Source organism: Carassius auratus, unplaced genomic scaffold (genome assembly GCF_003368295.1).
Source record: "Carassius auratus strain Wakin unplaced genomic scaffold, ASM336829v1 scaf_tig00019517, whole genome shotgun sequence".
Lineage (NCBI taxonomy): Eukaryota > Metazoa > Chordata > Actinopteri > Cypriniformes > Cyprinidae > Carassius > Carassius auratus.
The window spans coordinates 33,549-58,259 of NW_020524965.1; the positions used below are offsets into that span (position 1 = coordinate 33,549).

General features: G+C 41.5%; 1 protein-coding gene across 1 annotated transcript; it reads right to left on the reverse strand.

Annotated features, from left to right (window-relative positions):
- Window positions 1–4,695: 4,695 nt before the first annotated feature.
- LOC113076263 (carcinoembryonic antigen-related cell adhesion molecule 1-like) lies at window positions 4,696–23,945 on the reverse strand. Its single transcript, XM_026248919.1, has 9 exons — window positions 23,753–23,945; window positions 19,542–19,865; window positions 19,098–19,424; window positions 18,612–18,935; window positions 18,163–18,492; window positions 12,471–12,584; window positions 12,332–12,369; window positions 5,784–5,842; window positions 4,696–5,578 (listed from the first exon to the last, which is right to left on the reverse strand). Exons 1-8 carry the CDS (start codon window positions 23,802–23,804, stop codon window positions 5,807–5,809), a joined length of 1,545 nt encoding a protein of 514 aa, XP_026104704.1. The 5' UTR covers window positions 23,805–23,945; the 3' UTR covers window positions 4,696–5,578; window positions 5,784–5,806.
- Window positions 23,946–24,711: the final 766 nt, after the last annotated feature.

The following is a 24,711-nucleotide window of genomic DNA, read 5'->3' on the forward strand; positions in this document are numbered from 1 at the left end:
AATACCCCCGCGACTTCGCATCCACGGTAGTTGAAAAAGTCAACGTCGAGGGCACAAAGATTTGGGAAGTATACGGTTTGCTCTATGACTTCCATAGCTCATCATGGAGCTCCTCGAAAAAGGGGAGAGACTGATGTTGTGGTCGCTCTCTTCTACCACCCGACAGAAAACTATCCTCCAGCTTACTACGTTTGGGGGTCTCTTGTTCGTGTGGCCAGTCAAGCTGCAACCTGTCCACCGCGCGAGTAACCACCTCAAGCAGTTCCTCAAGTGATTTCCTCTCGCGAGAGGAACACTCAGAGGCGGGCTGCTCATGGTCTGAAGACCCAAGAGATATATCATCCTCCTCGTGAACCGAAGAAGCACCGGAGCGCGTTTCGAGATCACGAGAGAGGATGCGTGGATCCAGTGACACCGCAAGCGAAAGGGACGTGCCCGTCGCTCGCTCATCACGCAGATCCGAACGAGAGCCCTCAGATGAAAAGGTGAGTGCAGTCTGAAAATGGTTCAGATGAGCACGAAGCATCTTCACTGAGAGCAGTACGCAATGCTCGCACTCGCCTGTCTCTAAAGCCAGAACTCTTCCCCCAAACAAACAAAACAGTAATCATGTGTATACAGCTCATACATAGGACGAGAGAATGGAGGAACACAACATTTACCATTTCGTTGACTCATCCTACGAAGATCTGTAGCTGACGAGAAGAATCTTCCTGACGCACACATGCACAGAAATATCTGGAGACAAAAGACCTGTTGATGCACCTGTGGTGGATCTATTTATAGACCTCGGTTGCGGGCGCGCCCCGATGACGTCATCAACCGAGACTATATTACCACTATTGACGTTTTACACACATTCACAGCTGGTCACAAATAAGATGTTTCCCAATGCGCTGAGCAGCGCAGCATTGACTGAAGCTTTCGAAAGGGAACTGTAAAGGGTCTACTTTTATTTTTGTTCACTCACAATATCAACAAAACTAAGTTATTTTAAAGGGGGGGTGAAATGCTCGTTTTCACTCAAAATCATGTTAATCTTGAGTACCTATAGAGTAGTACTGCATCCTTCATAACTCCAAAAAGTATTTAGTTTTATTATATTCATAAGAGAAAGATAGTCTGTACCGATTTTTCCCGGAAAAACACGAGCACCTGGAGGCGTGACGTGTGGGCGGAGCTAAAGAATCACGAGCGCCAGTTGCGTTGACAGCGTTTGGAAGCTGTGACAGCTGTGAAGGCTGAAACTGAACGAGAGCAGCAGCAGCAAGGACTCGTTCGAGCGGGGCTCGAACCCGGGTCTTCGATGGGAGGCGGATGCACTAACAAGGAGGCAGAGATATTTTAAGCAGTTTTACTCACCGCCTGTGGTTCCAACACACAATCGTGACCCTTTTTCGTTGGGATTGCATCATCCTTAAGAAATAAACGATACGCAAATCCGTCGTCAAACTGGGCTTTGTTTTTAAAAACAAGCATTTTAGAAATGCAGGGAACAAACACAAACACTTGCACAACTCCGTTGATGCTCTGTAAAAATAAACTCCATCCACTGGTCCCTTAATGCTGTTTTTTCTTTGGTAATCTGTGCAGGGTTGTCTTGCCCTGGCAACCAAAAACACACTCCTTTTGTGACATTTCGCGATGCTCTCGCTCTGATCAGTGATTGTCTGTGCACAGCCTTTCTCTGCTCTGCTATACGGGAGCGCGCGCTCTTCCGGCAAACGTGCCCTCAGGACCCATATAAGGAAATTCCGCTCCATCTAACGTCACACAGAGCCATACTCGAAAAAATCTTTCCGAAACTTGTGACAAACCGGAAGGAGTATTTTTGGAACAGAAATACTCTTTCAAACGTACAACTTAATTTTTGAAACTTTTTCCATGTTTAGCATGGGAATCCAACTCTTTAACAGTGTAAAAAACTCAGTATGCATGAAATAGCATTTCACCCCCCCTTTAAGACTCGCTCAAAGTGTTCTGCGTAATGAAAATTTGCGCATTTGATTTGATTCAGTCGTGTTCAAATGATCACTAAACATTTGTCATACTCATGACATCTCTTTGCTTGCATGATACATATTATTTTAGAAATTAATAATTATTTTAGTTTAACACGACAAACTTGTTCAGTGATAACTACGAAAAAAAAGGAATAAAAGTCATAACGGTCTTATCAAGTAACTGTACGATGTATTCGAATGCAGATAGGAAAAATTCTGTGATTGTTACAGATACAAATACTGGCTGTTACATGAAAATTTAAATATGTAATGTCATAATTATAAAGTTTTTAAAATTTACATATGTAATTGTTGCATAAGGCTATACATTAATACGCGTTTATTGATTAAAAAAACTATTTAATGTGTTTTCATTTATAATAGCATGAACCACGAGTAGTCGAGTAACTCAAACTTTTTTTATTTAAAAAACCGACTAGAAGAAATCAGTAGTCTTGCAACCCCTATACTGTACAACAATAATTAGTATTTCATTATTGTAAAGGGGACGTTTTAGGCGATCTAGGTGTAGACGTAAAACACAATCTAACAGGTAGAAATTAAATTAGAAACATCTAAACTTTTCAGCTCGCAGCAAGTCCACCGCTGGTCATGCACATCCTTTCCCGGAACAATACTGAAAGCTAAGATGGAGAAACACATGATAATAGCTGTACAAAGATAGCCATTTTTAAATGAATCTATTAGCAGAGCTACTGCAAGGGATGTTTAGTGCTGGAAATCCATTTATTCTTTGCTGAAACTTCTGCGTCTTCACAGAGAGCGGGTCATGGTTGCCCAGCAACAGCAGACGCCACTGGAGCGCGAGCGCAGGCCACAGACTCATTTGGAAATAAGGAGAGCGGCGCGCCTAGCATTTCCCACATGTTTTCAGTCGCGACATCATGCAAATTTGGTTTTGTTTTTAAGGATACATTTTTTTTTTTTTTTTTTTGCCGGATTCGGTCGAGACCAACTAAAAGACTTGGCGAGTCCAATGGCCAAGTCCGAGTGCAAATGCAACGAGTCCGAGACAAGTCCGAGACGACAGAAAAATGTCTCGAGTCCGGACTCGAGTCCAAGACCGGACTCGAGTACTACAGCCCTAATCGCACAGTCCCAGGGACGGCGAGGATATAATTGAGGCTGAGTGTGTATCGCGAGTGAGCACTGAAGAAGAAACAGTGCTGTTTTTTCAAAAAGATGTTTGTGGTATAACGCCCTAAATAACACCTCAAAGGAACTTCAGTTTTTTTTTTTCATATCAACTTTACATTTGGAGCATAACTTTTTTAGACATAAGGCTTTAAGTTTATACCAATTTTAGATTAAAACCTGTTATGTACAATATTTATAATAAATAAAATCATGTAAAATTAAAGTGCATATTATTTACAGTACATTTAAACTTGAATCACTTTTTTATTTATTCTACTTTTGCAATAATCTGCTGATTTTCTTCTTTAAAAAGAGACCAACCTCTATCTAAGGCTATATTCCAAAGTGTTCATAAATTACAAAAAAAATAAATAAAGTTTGGATAGTGCTCTTTCATGCCTGTTTAAAAAAAATGGGGGGTGACAGTTAAAGAGTTAAGCTGTATTCCTGTTTCCTGTCACATGTTTGTGGTAGTTTTTCTTGTTCAGTCCCTGATTGTTATTTACTGTATCTTTTCCCAACATTGTTAGTTTCTACTATGTGTTTCCTGTGTTTATTCTTGGCTCATATCCTTCTGGCTGTTTTACTCTTATTCACTGGTGCTCTAATGCTAGATTTTCTCCAAAGTTGTTCTGATGAAGAAACAAACTGTGGATAGATGAGTTTTAATTTCCATGTGAAATATTCCTTTAAGCGTGCTTAAACACCCTTCAGTTGCTTAATTTACCAGTAAAAAGTTTATTTAGCATCCAGTAACAGTTATGAAAATATATAACAAGATAACACATATTTGGCATTTGATAGCTGCGTCTCTCCACTGTGTCTTTCGCAGAACCTGATTTTACCAAGTGAGACATGTTCCTGGGACAACATCGTTGTTGACCCTGGAACAACATTGTGATTAACCAATCAGATTTGAAGAACCAGTTTATAGATTTTGTGAAGTTTACGCTTAAAATCAGTGTTTGGTGCTTGTACATCAGTGTCATTCATCTATCATATCCTCTGATTTTAGGGATTACTCATGGTTAAGGTTAGGTTTAGGTGTAGGGATATGGTTAAGAATATATTTTTGGAGTAAAATGTTGTTCCAGGGTCAACAAAATATGTTGACCTAGGAACACATCGAACTTGGCAAAATCAGGACGTGCGTGTCTTTCAGTGACAGTTGTTGCAGGTTCAAATCCTGATATTAAGACTTTGATCAAGGACACAATGGTGAAATGTCATGGATCAACCTTGGCAGGATTTGAACCTTTAACAATAAATTTATGACACCACAAACAGACAAAAGCACAAAGCTTAACTTTATATAAAAGGATTTTTGCTGAAAACAGCTGTTTTAATTAAAGTACAGTGAATCTTGGGAACAACAGCATGCTGGCGTTTTCATCGGGGATCTTCCTGTTTGTCAAGTTTTTTAAAGGTGCTAAAGTTATCTTTAGAATTTTCGTATTAGCAACTTTACAATTCTATCTGAACTGTAGAACTGTAAAGTTGCTAATACGAAAATTCTAAAGATAACTTTAGCACCTTTAAAAAACTTGACAAACTGAAAGAAAACTCAGGTACTCTTTGTACTATTGGAATTAATATTTTTCTCTGTTTCTTAACAAGAAACCAACATGTTGTTTGATTCTGTCTGTTTTTGTTCTTTTTCTGATAGACTGTATGGCCTTCAAACCTTTAAACATTATGCTTTTAAAACTACTTGAACTTTTCTCACATTTTAATCAATTAGTTTGTTGTGTTTTTAGTCTAGGTAAATCCTTATATTGTCTAATGTACCTTCCTCAATCCCAACAGCAGTATAATAATAATAATTGCAGGTGTGGTCAACCACACATCTCTGGTACAAAAATCATCTATAGCATCTTGCAAGCATAGCTATTGGGCTGCCCTGTGTTAACCACACAGGCCACACCCCCATGTTAATATAGCAAAACTGCACAGCTAGTTAGATGTTCCATTTTGCAACCTTGTTGAAAAATGCATCACCTTCCTTTTTCCATCTTCTGCACAGTATAGCACATAACAACTTATAGCTATGGAGGTATACTAGGTGTGAACAAAAACATACATTTGAAACTCTTATCTTCTCTTTTGCTGGAGCTTTAATTCATAGCTGATCATTTGTAATGATTCAAGTAATCTGTTAATGATTGAAGCTCCAGACTGATCCTGTTATAGTCAGACATCTCTTTTATCAGTTTCATTATTCTTTTATTCAATGTTTCCTGTTTCCGCATCAATTTTATTACAGTTCTCAATTTGAAGTCCATATGGTGCTGATGTTCCAGTTTTCTTCTTTGTTCGGCGACACTTCTCCACTTTTGCTTGCTTTATGGTTTTTCTGATTTCTTCCACTTGTAGCCCTTGAGTGATGTGATCACCAAAGCCAACATTTAATTTACCTCCTTCACAATTTAAAAAAAAAAAAGAAAAGAAATCAGGCAATTTTTTTTTATAATAATGAACTGAATTATAGCAAATTAGTTTGAATTTTAATTAGCTGAATTTTGTATCACTGGTATCAGTACTGAAGACTGAAATCTTGGTGTTGTGACACTATTGGTTTCCCAATCCAAGTATCAACATAATAAAGTTTCTGTGATGTCTTACGTGCAGCTCAGGTTCAGTCAGATTCATTGGCAGGAGTCATCATTGGGGTCTTTTTCCATCTTCAAGGAAACAGATTCACAGAAATTAAAACAAATGAACAGGATTGATGTTTGAGCTGCACAAACACAAAAATGCTTGAACATTGATTAAAATGAACAATTCCAAAAGAATTAGAATATTTCTATAAAGTATAGCTGACAAATAGTAATAAAAGAATTATTTATTGTGACTTCTTATTTTGAATTTGCTAATCTGTATGAATCTTTCCTAAACAGCCTGCACATTTCACTAGTTCACGCTTACATATAATTAACTGAGGTATGGTATGTGTATTTGGCGTGCTGTCCGGGGAAGGGCTCCGAGTTCGGGAATGGCCCGAACCTAGAGTACCCCCCCTTCCCCGTCTATTTATAAAATGAACTCGAAGTGAGGAGATAGGGTGGAGGAGGGATGCTGATAAACCGTCAATGGATAGAGGTAAGTCAGCGATATTTATACTATGGGATTGATTACTTGATTATGGTCCACCTGTGTTGATTAGGCTAAGTATCTGATGCGCTCCTCCCGAATCTTATTAATAAAATTTCATTTAAAATGCTTAAAGCAGTGGCCGGCAACAGGCGACAGCAACAGTTACTCACAATCAGAGTAATGTGAGCAGAGCAGTGTGATTTTAACTGGAGCAACGAGAGGATATTTTAAAAGTCAGAGCGTGGTTTTCACTTGCTCCAAGTGCGCTCCAACACGAGTGCAATTCATGCCAACAGCCCGTAATATAACTGCATATTTATCAAGAATGCACGTCCTTCTAGAAATTCTCAGCATATTTGAAGCATCTTTATATTCACTTGGTATCATTTAAACTTTTAGCTGAGATCAGCAGAAATGACTGAATAGTTGAACATTTGAGTTGTCTTGAATGGATAGTCCACTAAAAAATGTAAATTATGTCATGGTTTACTCACCCGCATATTGTTCCAAACCCATTTTGAATGAATTTGATTCATCTTCAAACAAAAGTATATATTTTTGATATTCCTTCATCGTTTTTGTCTATCCATTGGAAGTCGAAGCAGTCTTTATTTTCAAGCTTCAAAAAGTTTTTAGTATAGACACATAATAAAACAACCTTGGTTCAAGCTTCTCAGTTAATGTGTCACAAATCCAGTCTATGAACTTTCCTTAATTCACCATCAGAGATCATCATCAACCACACAGACTCTCACACCACACAGTATACCCTGGACTACATTTCCCAGCCGCCATTTCAATAATCACACCATACACCAGAGACCAATTACACACACACACACACACACACACACAGCTACAATCAATCAGATCAGACACACTTTATAAGCATTAGACTTCCTCTCTTATACTGCCGAGTATTGTTCTGTGTACATCCCTTTTCTAATGATAGCTGCTATACATAAGCCTTTCCGAGTTCGTTCTCTCAGTCTTGTTTTTGATTCTAAATTTCCATAGTCTTATCTTAGTTTCTAGTTTTCAAAGTTATATATGGATACTGAATTACCCCTCTTGCTTAGCCATCTGGATACTTGCCCTAGGATTATTCTTATGTCTTGCCCCCTATATACCTGTTTTCCAGTGTTTGACCCATGCCTGTTATGTCCAATAAAATCTTTCATATGGATCTACTCATCTCACGTCTCTGTCACTGCGTTACATGAGGTTTGTGTCTTCTTTAGAAGACTTAAACGAAACCACTTTATGGATGAACTTGTGTTTAAACTTAATATTGATTGGCTGGACTTTCAATGGATTGACAAAATGATGAGAGTTTTAAAAAACATCTGTCATGGAAACTGTCATTAATTACTTACCCTCATGTTTTTCTGAGCCCGTAACCCTTCATTCATCTTCACATCACAAATTAAGATATTTTTAAAGAAATCTAAGAGCTCTCTGACCCTCCATAGACAGCAGCACAACTGAAATGTTCCCAGACCCAGAAACATAGTAAGGACATTGTAACATTTGTCTGTGACATCAGTGGTTCAATCTAATTTGAACAAAGTTACGAGAATTCTTTTTGTACACAAAAGAAACAAAAATTACAACTTTAGTCAACCATTCTTATTCTCCAAATCACACCTTCCACCATTATCAAGAGTACCTCTGCATGTAATCAGCGTATGCGAGCTGATGTAGAACACACATGCGCTGAGCCTTGTTTACATGCAGAGGAACACACTTGCATGCATTGTTATACTCTATAATGGCAGTCTAGGGTGACGGGAAGGAGAAGAATTGTTAATTAAAGTTAACCTTTTTGCTTTCTTTGCACAAAAAAAATATTCTCATAGCTTCATAAAAATCTAATTCTCATGGAGTGTTCCTCACAACGTTTCTAGACCTGGTAACATAACAGTTGCCTTGCTTTCTAGGGAGTGTCAGAGAGCTCACAGAATTCATTGAAAGTATCTTAATTCCTCTTCTGAAGATGAACGACAGTCTTACGGGTTTGGATAACGACATGGGGTGAGTAATTAATGACAGAATATTAATGTTTGGGTGAACCTTCTATACAAATTAAATTCAAGCTCTAAAACATTCAGCTTATTCCTGCTGATAAACATCTCGATGCTGCACTGCTCAGCACATTGGGAAACATCTTATTCATGACCAGCTGTGAATAATGTGTGTAACACGTCGATAGAATTGACCCAGTGGTAATATAGCCTCAATTGATGACATCATCGGGGCGCGCGCCTGCAACATGGGGCTATAAAAAGTAGGGATGCACCGAATCCAGATTTTTGGGGTTCGGCCAAATACCGAATCCACTGTTTAAGATTCGGCCGAATCCGAAACCGAATCCCACTCGCATCCCTATTCCATTAACACAGTAAAACACATTAATGAAGTAAACAACATCCACAGCAATGTACTTTTCATTTTATTTTATTTTAACTGTAAAAAAGAAAAAAGAAAAAAAAACAAGCTTATGCTAACCCAAGTAAACAACCAAAAATGTTTGGTGACAACAGAAATGAATGTAATTGAACATTAACTCAATAAACATGGATAGTAGGCTGTTTAGTTTTCGTTTATAACAGTAGGATAGGCTACGGTTAGAACAGTAGCCAAATATTACGGAAAATATTACGGAAGATCACACACATCTCCTGCATCATAATTAAATTAACGTAAAACCTCTAATCTTTCACATGAAATGAGAGTTTAATTTAAAAAAAAATAAGAAACAAGACACACTGCATTAACAGGTGAAAGCCGGTTGCGAGTGTGGGAATTAATGTCCCCAGCAGTACTGGAAAGTCGTTCACTGGGCACAGAGGTAGATTTTTGCCATTTTTGCCAGCAGTGGAAATCGCTGCTGGTTTGTCTTTCACCACTGAAGAGGTTCCTTTCTAAGAGGAATCAAAGGCTCACCGAAAAATACGGTATAAATCGTCCCAGCCGCTCAAGATTCCTGAACAGTTTAGTTTAATTCTGGATTCGGTGCATCCCTAATAAAAAGATAAGGCACAGGTGCATCAACAGGTCTTTTGTCTGCAGATCATTCTGTGCATGTGTGCGTCAGGAAAATTCTTCTCGTCGGCTACAGATCTTCATAGGATGAGTCAACGAAATGTAAGTGTTGTGTTCCTCCATGCTCTCGTCCTATGTATGAGCTGGATACACGTTTACTGTTTTGTGGGGGAAGAGCACGCCGTTCTGGCATTTAGAGACGGGCGAATGCGAGCATTGCGTACTGCTCTCAGTGAAGATGCTTCGTCCATGTCTGAACTATTTTCAGACTGCACCCACCCTTTCATCGGAGGGCTCTCATGCGGATTTGTCCCTTTAGCTTGCGGGGTCACCGGATCCGCGCATCCTCTCTCATGATCTCGAAGTGCACTCTGGTGCTTCTTCGGGTCACGAGGAGGATGATATATCTCTTGGGTCTTCAGACCATGAGCAGCCCACCTCTGAGCATTCCTCTCGCGAGAGGAAATCGGTTAAGGAACTGCTTGAGGTGGTTACTCGCGCGGTGGTCAGTTTGCAGCTTTGACTGGCCATGCGAACAAGAGACCCCCAAACGTAGTAAGCTGGAGGATAGGTTTCTGTCGGGTGGTAGGAGAGAGCGACCACAACATCAGTCTCTCCCCTTTTTCGAGGACCTCCATGATGAGCTATCGAAGTCATGGAGCAAACGGTATACTTCCCGCATCTTTGTGCCCTCGACTTTGACTTTTTTAACTGTCGTGGATTCAAAGTTACGGGGGTATTCGGAGATGCCACGGGTTGAAGAGACGCTTGCGAGCAATCTCTCGCCCGAGTCTGCATCCTCGCTTACACAACCTACTCTCCCACTAAGCCTTGTAAAATAACATCATTGCTATTGGGTAAAGCTTACCAAGCTGCAGGTGTAGGTGCTGCACTGCAAACTATGGCTGTGTTACAGGCTTACCAGGCTGACCTGTTGAAAGACTTGAGTGTGAGCGGTACAATCGACGAGGAAGCGTTCGCTGAGCTGATGATCGATGTCAGCTTTAGTCAGCACGGAGAGCCATCTGTGGCTTAATTTGACAGGCATTAAAGAGAGGGAACATTTGTTTCTTTTAGACTCTCCTATTTCTTCATCATGCCTGTTTGGCAATTTGGTTAATACAGTTGTCAAAAGGTTTAGGGAGGTGAAGAAACATGAAGAAATGTTCGTTCAGTTCCTTCCTCTCTGCACTCAAAGGGAGGGGCCATCAGCCACCCAGCCTCACTGCGGTCCTTCAAAAGGCAGGGAGGTTAAGAAGCAGAGCGTGGTGAACCATGCTCCCCCTTTTAGGGACTGGGGACAGGTTCGCCATGCTCAGCAACCTCCCAGGCCAGACATCAGGACTGTCCTTGATAAGAGGAGGAAGTCCTGACTCTCTGGCGCCCTTGCTGGTGGGGGTAGTCCCTCACGGGATGGTGTGCACTGGAGAGCTTTTCGCCCCACCCCGTCCCGCCCCGTTACCCTCACAAAACTCTCAGAGAGTCTGGCAGTGTGGAACATCTGGCGGGCATTTCTGCGGGGGTATTGAGCACAGTACGTATGTAATACAGGATCCAATTTATTCGTCAACCTCCACGTTTCAACGGCGTGGTCTCCACTTCCGTGAAACCGGAGCTGATCCAGGTACTGTCTAGAGCTACAGACTCTTCTGGGCAAAGAGGCCATAGAACATGTTCCTCATCCAAGGAAAGAGTCAGGCTATTATAGCAGATACTTCCTGGTTCCCAAAAAGGGTGGGGGAGTGCGCTCAATCTTGGGTCTTCGAGCAGATGCCTCCCTGATGGGCTGGGGAGCGGTCTTGGATGATCACCCAGCTCAAGGGGAATGGGGGGGGGGGGGTCATCAGCTCAATTGGCACATCAATTGCCACATCAATTGCCTCGAGCTGATGGCCGTATTCCTTGCTGTGAAATAGTTCCTCCATCATTTGAGGGGCTGTCATGTCGTAGTATGGGTGAAACAGAATTGGAAAAAAAATTACGAAGTAGAGGTGGATCTTGCCTCTTGCTGATAGCACCACGTTGGCCGAACAGAGTATGGTTCTCAGGGATAATATCTCTCCTCGATGGCTCCTCTTGGGCGATTCCAGAGAGGAGGGACCGTCTGTCTCAGGCATTGGGCAAGATATTCCATCCCAGGCCCCACCTGTGGAATCTTCATGTTTGGTCCCTGAAGAACACAGGGCTTTCGCCGGATGTTATTAATACAATTCTCAGTTCTAGGGCTTCCTCCACCAGACATCTCGAGGGTCTGGTTGAAACCCCCTTTGAAACGTTAGAATCAGCGTATGATAAGACTTCTGACTCTTTGTGATGCGGCAGGTTGGTCCTGGCCGCACACATTCATAAGATTTTATAGTTTGGATGTCCATGCTACTCTGGGCTATCATGTCCTTGAGTCAACATCACAAGCTAATGTCTGAGGCTTTCTTGTGGTTTGATAGTACACCTGCACAACCTTAGGGGTCCAGACATTTTTCAAGCACGGTGGCATGGGTATTCTCGTTCCCAATGCGCTGAGCAGTGCAGCATCGACTGAAGCTTTCAAAAGGGAATGTTCCCGGTTACTTAACTCTAACCTTGTTCCCTAAGAAAGTGGAACGAGATGCTGTGCTGCATTGCCGTACTGAATATGTCCCAGGACTGCTCTTCAGACAAAAATTCCTGTTGATGCACCTGTGGCATATCTATTTATAGCCCCGTGTTGCGGGCGCGTGCCCCGATGATGACATCAACCAACGCTATATTACCACCGGGTCAATTCTATCGACGTGTTACAAACATTATTCACAGCTGGTCATGAATAAGACATTTCCCAATGCGCTGAGCAGTGCAGCATCTCCTTCCTCTTTCTCAGGGAACAAGGTTACAGTCAAGTAACCGGGAACGTTTTCTTTGCTTACAAAAAGTGTTCTAGGTTTTAAAGGTTTGGAACGACATGGGGGTAAATGATTAATGACAAACTTTCATTTGGGTTCATTTTCCTCATACGGTTTATCTATCTTGTCGAGTTTTACAGTGTAGTATCTTACCTGACTACTGAACTGCATCACCATGTCTGTAACATTGTCTGTAAACAACAAAAAGTCAATTAAACTCATAAATTACTTTGGTAAATCAAATATTTTCACATTTTTAATCATGTTAAAACCATCTGTATGTCATACTCACTATGTTGTCCTGCTTGACGTTTGCGATAGTAAATCACACCAGCAGCAACAACTGCAGCTACACCAACACATAGGACTACTATTCCTGCTACAGCGGCTGAAGACAGACCTGAATCTGAAACCGACAGACAGTAATTATTATAGTAATTATTTATTATTACTGAGTCAGTAATCAATTTTAACACTGTGTCTTCACCAAACCATTGTCATGTCAAATGCATGAAAATCCAACCGACCTTCTGGTGTGTTCAAGTCATGCCAGATACATCGTATTTACGAGTTAAATGCACATGAATGCCACCACAAAGTCGTAAATACGAGTGGGAAACTTTCTGAGTAGGGAGCATGTCAATGAGAAACATGGCAGAATCGATGGATGCAGCATCTGTTGTTGATGGTAAATTTGTGTTGAAATCAATATTTTAGTTGTTTAAAAAAAATTGGTTACATTCTTGTTATGCAGCTAGTTAATTAACTTATTAAATCATTAATCAAATTATTAAATCATTTTTGAACCTACAGGTGAAAAACGTCTCAGGTTACGAATGTAACCATGGTTCCCTGAGAGGGAACGAGACACTGCGTCCTCTGAAGGGACACTATGGGGAACACCTCGTTGTGACCCGTGTCTGAAGCATACTTTGAAAAACGCCAATGTGTTGGCCGGCGACAGCCTCTGACGTCGCTACCGGCGCAACTATAAATACGTGCCCGTAGGACCCGTCACTTATCTTCTTCGTGAAGCTTGCATCCGAAGCATGGCAGGGAGCTAGAGGACGCAGTGTCTCGTTCCCTCTCAGGGAACCATGGTTACATTCGTAACCTGAGACGTTCCCTGTCAAGGGAACTTCGAACTGCGTCCTCTGAAGGGACACTATGGGGAACAGTATACCCACGCCGCCATGCTGAGGGGAGTGCAGGCCAGAATCATGGCAAACACTAAGTACCAACTCTACCATTTCACCGGGAGTCACCACTGGGACGGTTCGACGGCTGTCCATGGCATTATCCCTTATGGCCAAAGGCCTAAGCTACATACCCAACTTACCTGAAGGGCCTCGGCCCGGGGTAGAGCTGAAGGCTTGGAATCACGAAAGATTCCTTTAAAGGGATATGGCTAAGAACTTAGCACTGTTTATTACCAAGTCTTGCATGTCACAAAGGAGGGGCTCTCGTGGCACTCTGATAGAGCAGCTCGTAGATGGAATGGCCCGGGAGCAGAGCAATTGGAGGACGGAACGTACAGATGAAGCCTCGGCCACGCATGTACCATGGCGTCCAGCCCCAATGGAGCTGGATGAGTCAGAGGAAGCCAGAGGGGATAGTGCGACGCTCTCTTGAGCCGCAAAACCGATCCACCCAGGTCTGGCCAACCTCTCTAACTCTACTTCAACACCTTGGTGCGAAGGCGCCAATCCCCGAGCCTCAGCCCCTGACTCAGCAGGATGTCTGCTCTCACAGTGCGTCTCAAAACAGTATGTAGTACTGGTGCGCTCTGATGAAAAAAACGAGAATTCAGTCTCCCATGAGAGGAGGACTCCGAGCTCTGAGCAGCATGCTCATAGGCGACCCTTTTAGAAAAGGGGAGCACTGCTAAACTACCGCGAGAATTGCCCACACAGCCCCCCATGTTGAGGGGCGGTGCTTGAGGTGTATAAAAAATACACACTGGTTGGATGAAGCCCAAGGAACCCCGGGGCTAATCATCTTGAGAAAGGGAACAAAGCGGAGCGCGTAACCCTTACCGTACAGGATTTTAGAAAGTGCGCAGAGCCTTGCGTGCACACTTACCACTTACGTAGATTCGAGACAGTGCGCAAAGTGTTCACGTGCACACTGACCACCATGTGGTTTTGAGAGAGTACACAGGCTTAGCGTGTGTACAGAAAAGTTACCTGACAACCACTGTATGTGGGAGCTCACCTTCAGAGAGACCTGTGAAGCCTACTATGTGATAACCACAATATGTGGGAGTTCACCTACAGAGAGGCCTAGAGAGGCCTACTACCTGTTACCAGATAACCACCTCAGTGGAAGGTAATATGGAACTCGACTCCAGGGAGGACTGGTGAGGCCTACTACCTGACAACCACAAACCGTGGGAGCTTGTTTTTTAGTGGAAACGCACAGCATGTGGGAGCTAAATCTCCAGGGAGGCCTGGTGAGGCCTACTACCTGACAACCACAGTATGTGGGAGCTCGCCTTCAGAGAGACCTGGTGAAGCCTACTATCTGAAAACCACAATATGCTATTTAGTAGAAACGCACAGTATGTGGGAGCTAAATCTCGTGTGATCGTGGCCAGAGCACAAGGCTGGAACTGAGCACTGTAAAGGAAACTCACAGAGTCTGTTAGAAGACATAACCACCAGCAACATAACACCCATAAGCAGAAAGGGTTACATACTCACCCACCCTCCTGTACTGGAGTAAAATAAAACTCACAATATGCGTGAGTCCACACAGCCCCTCATGTTGATGGAAGTGATGCTTGGGGTGTATAACAAATACACACTGGTTGAATGAAGCCCAAGAAACCTCGGGGCAAATCATCTTAAGAAAGGGAACGAAGCGGAGCGTGTAACCCTTACCATACATGATTTTAGAAAGTGCGCAGTGCCTTGCATGCACACTTACCACTTACGAGGATTTGAGACAGTGCGCAAAGTGTTCACGTGCACACTGACCACCATGTGGTTTTGAGACAGTACACAGGCTTAGCGTGTGTACAGAAAGGCTCCTAAGCATCGCAGAGGTGCTGGATCGCACGGGAGAGGCGAGCTCCAAACCTCAAGCGAGGGCAGCATCACCTGAGGCAGTACATACAGAAGGACTCCGTAACTACCACCTCCCCGGATGCGCCAAGCGGCCAGGCGGCCCCTCAGGGTGACCTGGCCGGATATCCATGAAATTCCCTGCAGTGCTGTGCCAGTTCTGACGATCAGCCAGGCTCCTCGGGAGGGGTGTGGGACGAGCAACCGCAGAGCGCTTGCTTCCCGCACGTGGAACTCGCTCCGCGGTGGGTGTCGCGCCCTGGGGGGGCGGACCCACGCGGCACAGCCGCCTGCCGAAAGCGTGTGATCGTGGCCAGAGCACAAGGCTGGAACTGAGCACTGTAAAGGAAACTCACAGAGTCTGTTAGAAGACATAACCACCAGCAACATAACACCCATAAGCAGAAAGGGTTACATACTCACCCACCCTCCTGTACTGGAGTCCCGCTTTACGGGGCGCCCCCTTTTGGTCCGGACCGTCAGTAAGGTGGTCACTATGAAAATAGGACCAACCAAAAACATAACAGGTCCAGGACAGGAGACTGTTATGTGAGAAACTTTCCACCTAACCATGATCAGGTGGAGCGCTGGTGGCTACAGGGGAATTAGGCAGGGGAGAAATGAAACAGAATTTAAAAACATCCAAAAGGAAGGGACGAACTCCTAGGTATCGCTCTGATCCGGACGAGAACACTGCCCCGTCTGAATCACATCCCTCAGACCCTGCTTACCTCTTCGTGACCCGCGATTCCTCTTGCCCCTGCCCTCAGGTGGGGGAGGAGCGTGAGCCGCGACACTAGCCTTCTGCGCCCATCTTCGATCCTCAGATCAAGATGGGCCAGGACCCCTTTGTTGTTCGGGCTCTGCTGCTGCGTATGATTTACCATTTAAGCGGGATGTATCCTGGAAGGGCTTAGATGGCAAAGAGGGAGATTTTAGAGAGGATGTTCCCCCCCTGAGAGATAGCAAGCCAGCATCTCTTCTACAGGGGGCATCCTCTCATAGCCGTCCTCGTGCATGCCATCGATATCAGCATAACTCGTATGCTGAAACCGATGGATGCGAGAGAAAAACGGCCTCTTCCATTCCTTTTCAACTTCTGCATGTAAGTCAGGCAAGAATGGGAGGCTCACCTGGGCTGGCGGGCTATGGTCAGAAAAATAACACTCATCGAGGCTACCTCGCGATGTTACCTTTCTGGCACACTTCGATGGCAACTTTATTTATTTATTTTTATTTTTATTTTATTTTATTTTATTTATTTTTTTATTATTTTGCCGCGGCACGATCCATAACCTCTAACAGCTCTCCATACGCAGAGCAGGAGAAATGAGCGGCTCAGCCTCAGCTTCTTGACCACTCTCAAATATCTCCTGCTCTTTCTGGGTAGAACCCAGCAGAGCACTAACTTCAGTGTCAGAAAGGGTTAATGACAACGCATCTTCCTCTCGAAGTTCGCTCTCGTTTGCCGCCGGAGAGTGTGAGAGGAAAAGTCCCTCTCTAAACTCCTCAGCGAGATCCACCTGTGATCCCCACGAGCTCATTCTCCTCCGTGCCTCGGCAACGGCGGGTCCTGAGCCGCGAGATCCAGATGACAAACGAGAGCGGAGCTTTTCCACAGAAAAACGCTCGCAGTGCGCACAGATTGCCCCCTCAAGGACATTGCGCGCGTGCTCTTCGCCCAAACAAGAGACGCAAAGACTGTGCTTAAACGCCTTGCTAGTGGATTCCATGATAACGATAATAGATCGCTCTTACCATTCTGGTCGTTTCTCAGATGCATGCTTCAAACAAAACAGTCAATGAAGACAAAGAAGATAAGTGACGGGTCCTACGGGCGCGTATTTATAGTCGCGCCGGTAGCGACGTCAGAGGCTGTCACCGGCCAACACATTGGCGTTTTTCAAAGTATGCTTCAGACACGGGTCACGACGAGGTGTTCCCCATAGTGTCCCTTCAGAGGACGCAGTTCGAAGTTCCCTTGACAGGGAATCTTTAGATTTACCAAATATTTTAAAAAAATGCAGAACTCACCTGATGCAAATTCTTTGCTGTTAATTTTCTATAAGCAATATAAGTTAATAAACCCTGTTGTATCTTCTTTTGAGTTATTAAAAGAAGGTACTCCGCCCTCTTGTTCCGACCAAAGTGACTTGAACACAATGTCACAATTACAATTTGTCAACTAGTAAGTGCGAATGCCCAAGGAGGATTTTAACGCAGCATTCATGTCAGAAGTTGTGCGAGTGCTTGCATCATTACAACCACATCAATACATCAGAAATAGAATGTTACATCAGTTTACTATCTGATATTTAACATCGAGCTGCACTGCGCAATGCAAAAATACATTGTTTACAGAATCATTGATTGAGATTAGTTCTATTGTCTTTAGTAGCGTTGTGTCGATTGCTTCCGGTTTAGACACCAATTTTGTCTGATGTTTTCTCTTTTTCTATTTGGTCATCAGAAGCTAAAACAGCGTCAGAGCACAGTAAGCTCAGCACCGAATAATTGTCATTTCAGCATTTGAGGGGGAAAATGTTAAATGGTGACAGAAAACATGTCTATTGAGAGGAATAAGAGACCTTTTGTACTTATTTTTAAAGTCTGGAAAAGAACTTGAAAAGTCGTTTGCAATCATAGGCCATGTCACATTCTTCCAATCATTGACACTGCAAATATGCAAATAAGGTCATTAAGCCAAGGCAAATTAAGAGCAGTGCGAAACGTGAATCAAGACAACCCAAGAATGTGTTTTCACAGGGTTTAGTTTAAACTATTTCAAGAGTGGAGGGTCCAAGTCAACTTTGTCAAACAGACTACAGTGAAAGCATTTACTATCTTGATTAAAACATTTTAAACTGTTTTCTAAAACTGCTCAGTGGGAAAGGAAATAAATGGCCAAATGATACTCACTAGGGACAGTGACACTGAAGCTCTTTATGATGCTGATTCTGCTGCTGTTGATCTGTAAATGATAAATTCCAGAGTCTGTGTTTGTGATGTTTGTGATGGTCAGAGATCCAGTCTGATGATCCAGCTTCAGTCTGTCTCTGAATCTCTCATCACACTGATCATCTGTACAGATCTTACTCTGATCTCCAGGGATTTCAGCGATGAGAATGTCATTAAAGTACCACGTCATCACATCATTTGGGCTTTTAGTTTCACCAGGATCTAAAGTGACAGATTCTCCCTCCTTTATTGACTTTCTCTTAATTTCATCTCGTTCAGCAGCAGGAACATCTGTAACAAAAACCAACTTTTATCAACTTCTTTGGAATTTTGAATCACTCAACAATCATCGAACAATGATTGGATTTAAAAATACAAGACTCGCTACAGTATATTAAGCAATGGCTCACCATAGACAGCAACACTGAAGATGCCGTCATTGATGTTGCTGATGCTGATAACTTGTTTATGATAAAGTCCAGAGTCTGTGTTTGTGATGTTCCTGATGGTCAGAGATCCAGTCTGATGATCCAGCTTCAGTCTGTCTCTGAATCTCTCATCACTATATTTACACTGAACATCCGTACAGATAAAACTGAGATCTTCTGTGATTTGAGCAATGCGAATGTCATTAAAATACCATCTGATCTCTTCTTGTTTGATTGTTTCAACATCAGTGTATAGAGTGACTGAATCTCCTTCCATCACTGACACACTCACCGCATCAACATAACCTGAAGAAATGAACATAACTATGAGCAAAACAAAATTATAAAATAGGAAAATGCTTTGAAAATGTCCTTTCTTATAGATCATAAAGAGACTACACATAGCTAATCAGACACCTACGAGATCAAAGATTAATATATTTTGTATCGTCACTAAATAACACTCACCAGTGACATTAACAATAAAGCTCTTTTTGATGCTAAATCTGCTGCTGATTATCAGCAGATAATAAAGTCCAGAGTCGGTGGTTCTGGTGTTTGTGATGGTCAGAGATCCAGACATATGATTCAGTTTCAGTCTGCCTTTGAATCTGACATCTGCATATAAACACTGAACATCTGTACAGATAAAACTGAAATCACCACTGATTTCAGCGATGCGAACGTCATTAAAGACCCATTTCATCAAATAATTAGTTTTTTTTACTACACCAGGATCTAAAGTGACAGAATCTCCCTCCTTCACTGTCTTCATTTTCTGTCGTTCAGGAGCATCTGAAACACAAACCAACAGCTGCTGGAGGATCTTTTAGCTGAAAACAACAAACAAACTACACGACATGAGAGAACTGTGAATATTAAAGTGATTGTATAAGGAACATAATGACTCACAATAGACAGAAACATTGAAGAGCTGAAGAAGACTGTCGCTGCTGCGGTTGATCTGTAGTTTATATTCTCCAGAGTCTGTGTTTGTGATGTTTGTGATGGTCAGAGATCCAGTCTGATGATCCAGCTTCAGTCTGTCTCTGAATCTCTCAGTACCTTCATTACACTGAACATCTGTACAGGTCTTATCGGGATCTCCACTGATTTGAGCGATGCGAATGTCATTAAAATACCATCTGATCTCTTCTTGTTGGATTGTTTCAACATCAGTGTATAGAGTGACTGAATCTCCTTCCATCACTGACACACTCACCGCATCAACATATCCTGAAGAAATTAACATAACTATAAGCCAAACAAAATTATAAAATAGGAAAATGCTGGTAAAATGTTATTTTACTACAGATCATAAGGGTTGAGAGTAGTGACATTAGTGTAAGACAGACAGATCTCATTTCACATAGTGGATCACAAAAAGCTGCTGTAGGATCTTTTTGCTAAAAACAACAAACAAACTACACGGCATGAGAGAACTGGATCAGATAAGTAACATAACTGACTCAAAATAGACATAAACATTAAAGAGCTGAAAATGACTGCTGCTGCTGCTGATCTGTAGTTTATAAAGTCCAGAGTCTGTTTTTGTGATGTTTATGATGGTCAGAGATCCAGTCTGATGATCCAGCTTCAGTCTGTCTCTGAATCTCCCGTCACACTGATCATCTGTACAGATCTTACTGAGATCTCAATTGATTTCAGCGATGAGAATATCATTAAAATACCATCTGATCTCTTCTTGTTGGATTGTTTTAATGAGAGTTCAGAGTGACTGAATTTCCCTCTGTCACAGACACTGGCACTATTTCTGTATCAACACCGAAAATAGAAAGAAATAAATTTCATAATTTTTTTCACCACCTCAATTTCATACGTTTAGTACAAATATTTGGTCTTGTTTGATTAATACACTGTGTAAATTGCCAAATAACAAATTGGAGATTAATTTTTTTAGGAAAAATTAACTTAAGCAAGAAATTTACTTTTGCTATGGTTAAATGCACAGTGATTTCTTCCAAAGATCCAAAGGCACATTTTTTTTCTCCATATTGTGTTGATATGGCATCTAGTAAATACACATCATTCTACATACACACAGAGAGAAAAGAAAAGTAAAGCCTTTTTTTCTTGAGTGTAGCCCATGTGGAAACTTTTGAACCAAGGGTGTGTCGGAAATCGTCCACTATGTGGGCTCCTTATCTTTCGATGCCATCCGACTATTCTCAGTCCTTGAATGGGCCAATGGAAATAATTATGAACATGGAGCCAATTTGTCTGTTCACATACTTCTTCTAAGTTCCATACAAAGTTGCATTGCAAGGGGTGGTGTAGGGGTTTATCCAATAAGAATTGTACATCAATGTCTAGCAAACAATGGGGTTTCCTTCCTGCTACCTCTAGAGATGTGGACTACCTTTAAGATGTGGATAACATAAAAACCATAGACTGTATTAAAACATGGACATAGTGTCCATGATGTCACCCGTAGACTTCTGAAGAGCGTTTTTGAAGCTCATAGTGGGCGGAGCGGGCCGTCGCCATCTTGGCAGCGTGTCATCATGCGACTCTCCCGGACATTCGAAAATGCCCACCTAGCTCAACAGCAGTGTCAGCAGCGGCATTCCACCTGTCAGTCAAGTGGCCACGCCCTTAATTATGCAGAACTTTAAGGCTTAATATAATTTTAAAAAAGTTATAAAAAAAATAAACACTCCCCTCACAGTGGTCATGAAGGGCAAAATTAACTATATAGACCAAAATATTTTTTTTAACCTGGCTGTAAACATTTTTTTTCTACTGTAAAGTTGGGCATTTTAACCATAGACAGTAAAAGAAATGGACACAGCGACCCCATTGGAATCAACGGAGACAAGTGAAGTCAATTAGAAGCACACACTTGCTAGGGGTCGAGCGGACTGCGCAGGCTCAAACTGAGCTTGATGACGTATTTGTCACGTGAGCAAACTGTAAGTCTTCTAATGAATGTGAGTCAACGGAATGCTAACAGCAGGTGGGGGTGCGCTAGCCAATGGCGGCACCCAGGCAGCAAGGAAGTCGACCGGAAGTTGAAGTCGGCTGGGTGCCGCCATCTTGTAGCAGAACTTAGCATTCCCATTGACTCCCATTCATTTTGGCGTCACTTTGACAGCGAATAACTTTACCTCTGAGGTGTTTAAACACTCCGTTTGTCCATTATTTATTTCTAAAGATACACGGCAATGTATAAAGGGCTCCATTACCTTCTATGTTACATTATGGCCCCGTATAAACAGTTTTTGTAAAAATAGGCTAACGATTGCTTCATAACCACTTGACTCTCTGTCGCATTACCGTACAGACAGGAGAAGCTTGCAGGCAATTAACTTAATATGGCGTACTGGCGTTACATTTTAAAATACTATACAAAATAATTAATCAGAATACTTACTCCTGCTCACTCACGACAAAGAACTCCCCGCTCAAGCTCGCCGTCTCTGCAAGATTAACGATGGCAGTTTGCACGCACAGCTACTAGAAGATTTACATCCGTCAGACAGGTTGCTGACGTCGTCAAGCTTCGTTTGAGTCTGCGCGTCAGAAACGGAAGTGCTAAAAAAAACGCTAAAACTGGGCTTCATTTGTCTCAATTGAGTTCCAATGGGGTTGCTGTGTCCATTTCTTTTACTGTCTATGGCGGCAACCTGCCCCCCTGATTTTAACATGGGGAGTCTATAGGATTGACTCCCTTTTGTAGCCAGCCTCAAGCGTGCAGTCGATGAATTACAGTTTTACTCACTTGGCTACACGAACCATCTGTCAGAGAGAGAGTGCACTCATTAGTTTCCATAATCCAAAGCAATAACAATGGCTAGAGCAATAACAACTCAACGGCTAGAGAATACCCCCCTCTCACTCTGGTTTTAATTAATGGCGGGATAGAAATTACACATAAGTCGTCTCGAATGAATTCCCGCGTCACGCCAGAAGGTGGAGCCCGCAGCTGAATTTTTCATCCATCCATTTACTGGATTATTACGGAAAAAGTAACAACATTTTAATGTTAAACTTAAAATGTTCATGTATGTTCACATTAAAAAAAATATAGCTAACAATAAATAGCTAACATTAGGCAGAGCAAACATGAGTGTAGCCTAAAATATGGTGTTACAATCAACTTTTGCTCTGTTGTTATTTTATTTTTAATTGTTTTTTATATATATATAGGGCATGTGAGGCTTTAAAAGTGGGTCATTAGAATAGTTGGATGATTATTAAATAACCTCAACAACATAAGACTCAAATCATGCCGTGCCACAGAACCACACCCACATAGGCTAGTTTTTCATTAAATTACATTATATAGTTTATGTCACAAATCGTTTTTAACGTGCAAGGCTGTACGATTTGATATTTTTCAGCACATCGTTTGTCTTCTGGGGATATTATTAAGTCCGTATGCTTCAAATAGCCATGATCGTCCATTTTTCTGTCCCTAGCCTTTATTGAAATATTACAATTGAAAAACACAATTTTGTAATATTTTACATTAAAACAATGTGTTATTTGAACAATTAAACCTTCTTGCGCCATAAATGTGGCAATATTTGTTTTTAATTAGTTATAAAGTATTCCAAGCACCACAAAAGTGCTCATCCCCAAAGCCATGTACAAAGCGAAAGTGCTTTATTTTGCGGGCAAAAACAGCGGTTTTTCTCCCATTTAAAATACAATAAAGTATACATAACTATAAAATATATTATATAAATGGCATAATAAAATAAACAGTGGTCCCTTGGTGTTACCGCATTTGATTTTGAAATAAAAACCACACTGATGGCATTTCAAACGTTTTTTTTTTTCATATTTCAGAAATGTTCTCATTTAACTCACGATTTAATATGAAGCATTTCTTGTATTTGCATTATTTTTCTATAACAAAAAAAAATCGAGAAAAAATATTTCATAAAATCTTTTAATATTGATGAACGTTACACCAGTGACAAAAATGCTGTTTTTATTTAAAAAAATGTGTTTTTGAAATAATTGTACACACACACACACACACACAAATGTTTAAGAAAAATTTTAACAATTGAATGTATTACAATAGTCGAGCAAAATACAATTGAATTTCAGAATAAAGTTAATAAAGGTGATATTAGACAAATTCGTCTTACCGTGCCCACGAACACACAGCAGCAAAAAGAGAAAAATAAAGACGTGCTTCATTTTCAGTTTTTGGTGAAAGACGATACAAATGGATTGAAGTAAAAACGCTCTGATGCTGGAAATGAAAGTATTTTGGGAGGCTCCCCAAACTAAAAATGACGTGAACAAATTCCCCGGTTCAAAAGGTTCTGACCAACGGGGGCAAACCGACAAGTTAGGTTTGCGCTTTTTGGCACGCGGCTGATCCTCCGTCGGTACACCGCAGGGGCGCCCCCCAGAGGTGGCCACGGTCACCACGGTATAAACTCTATAGGGTGGTTTGCAGTGGGTATTACTATTAATTTAAATGCAGAATGTAAATTCACAATAGTTTAAGAAGTGAAAAAAAAGGATGCAGGATGGAGTCAACAAAAAAGATTGGCCCCTTCAGAGTATCCATCATCCGTCCAAACAAAACAGTGCACGCATACATTACGTGATGATCTAGACTAGTGAACATACGCATTTATAGTGCGTTCTTTCACTGGAAATTTAGAATTACCACATTTTCAAAGATATGAGGCAGAACATTAATATCTATATAATTTATAAATAGTTACTATCACACGAAGAGTGACGTTTTTTCTCCAAAAGTCAGCATAATTACAAATTTGTTATATTTATTTATTAGACAATAAACATAACATACAATACTTACAACAATACAATTTCATCCAAAAAGATAACAATCAACAATATTGGTTTTTACAATAAACGAATAAGAGACAGATAAAATTAAAACAGAATAACTAAAAAATAAGCGGTATCGTGTACAATAAAATCATTTAAAATAAAATTAGAAACCAATAATATATACTACTTAAAGAAATAAACAGCATTTATTAATTCAATTTTCAATTAGCTTCAATTCTTTAGCAAATACAATCCACCCATCCGAAGTGTACACACACAGAGCAGTGAACACACA

Bases quoted from the DNA above. Each gene is read 5' to 3' on its own strand.
- LOC113076263 (XM_026248919.1), bottom strand. From the start codon at position 23,804: ATGAAGCACGTCTTTATTTTTCTCTTTTTGCTGCTGTGTGTTCGTGGG. The intron at 18,493-18,611 runs GTGAGCCATTGC...TTTTTGTTACAG, and splicing joins CTTCAGTGTTGCTGTCTATG to ATGTTCCTGCTGCTGAACGA. The intron at 12,370-12,470 runs GTGAGTATGACA...TGTTGTTTACAG, and splicing joins ACGTCAAGCAGGACAACATA to ACAATGTTACAGACATGGTG.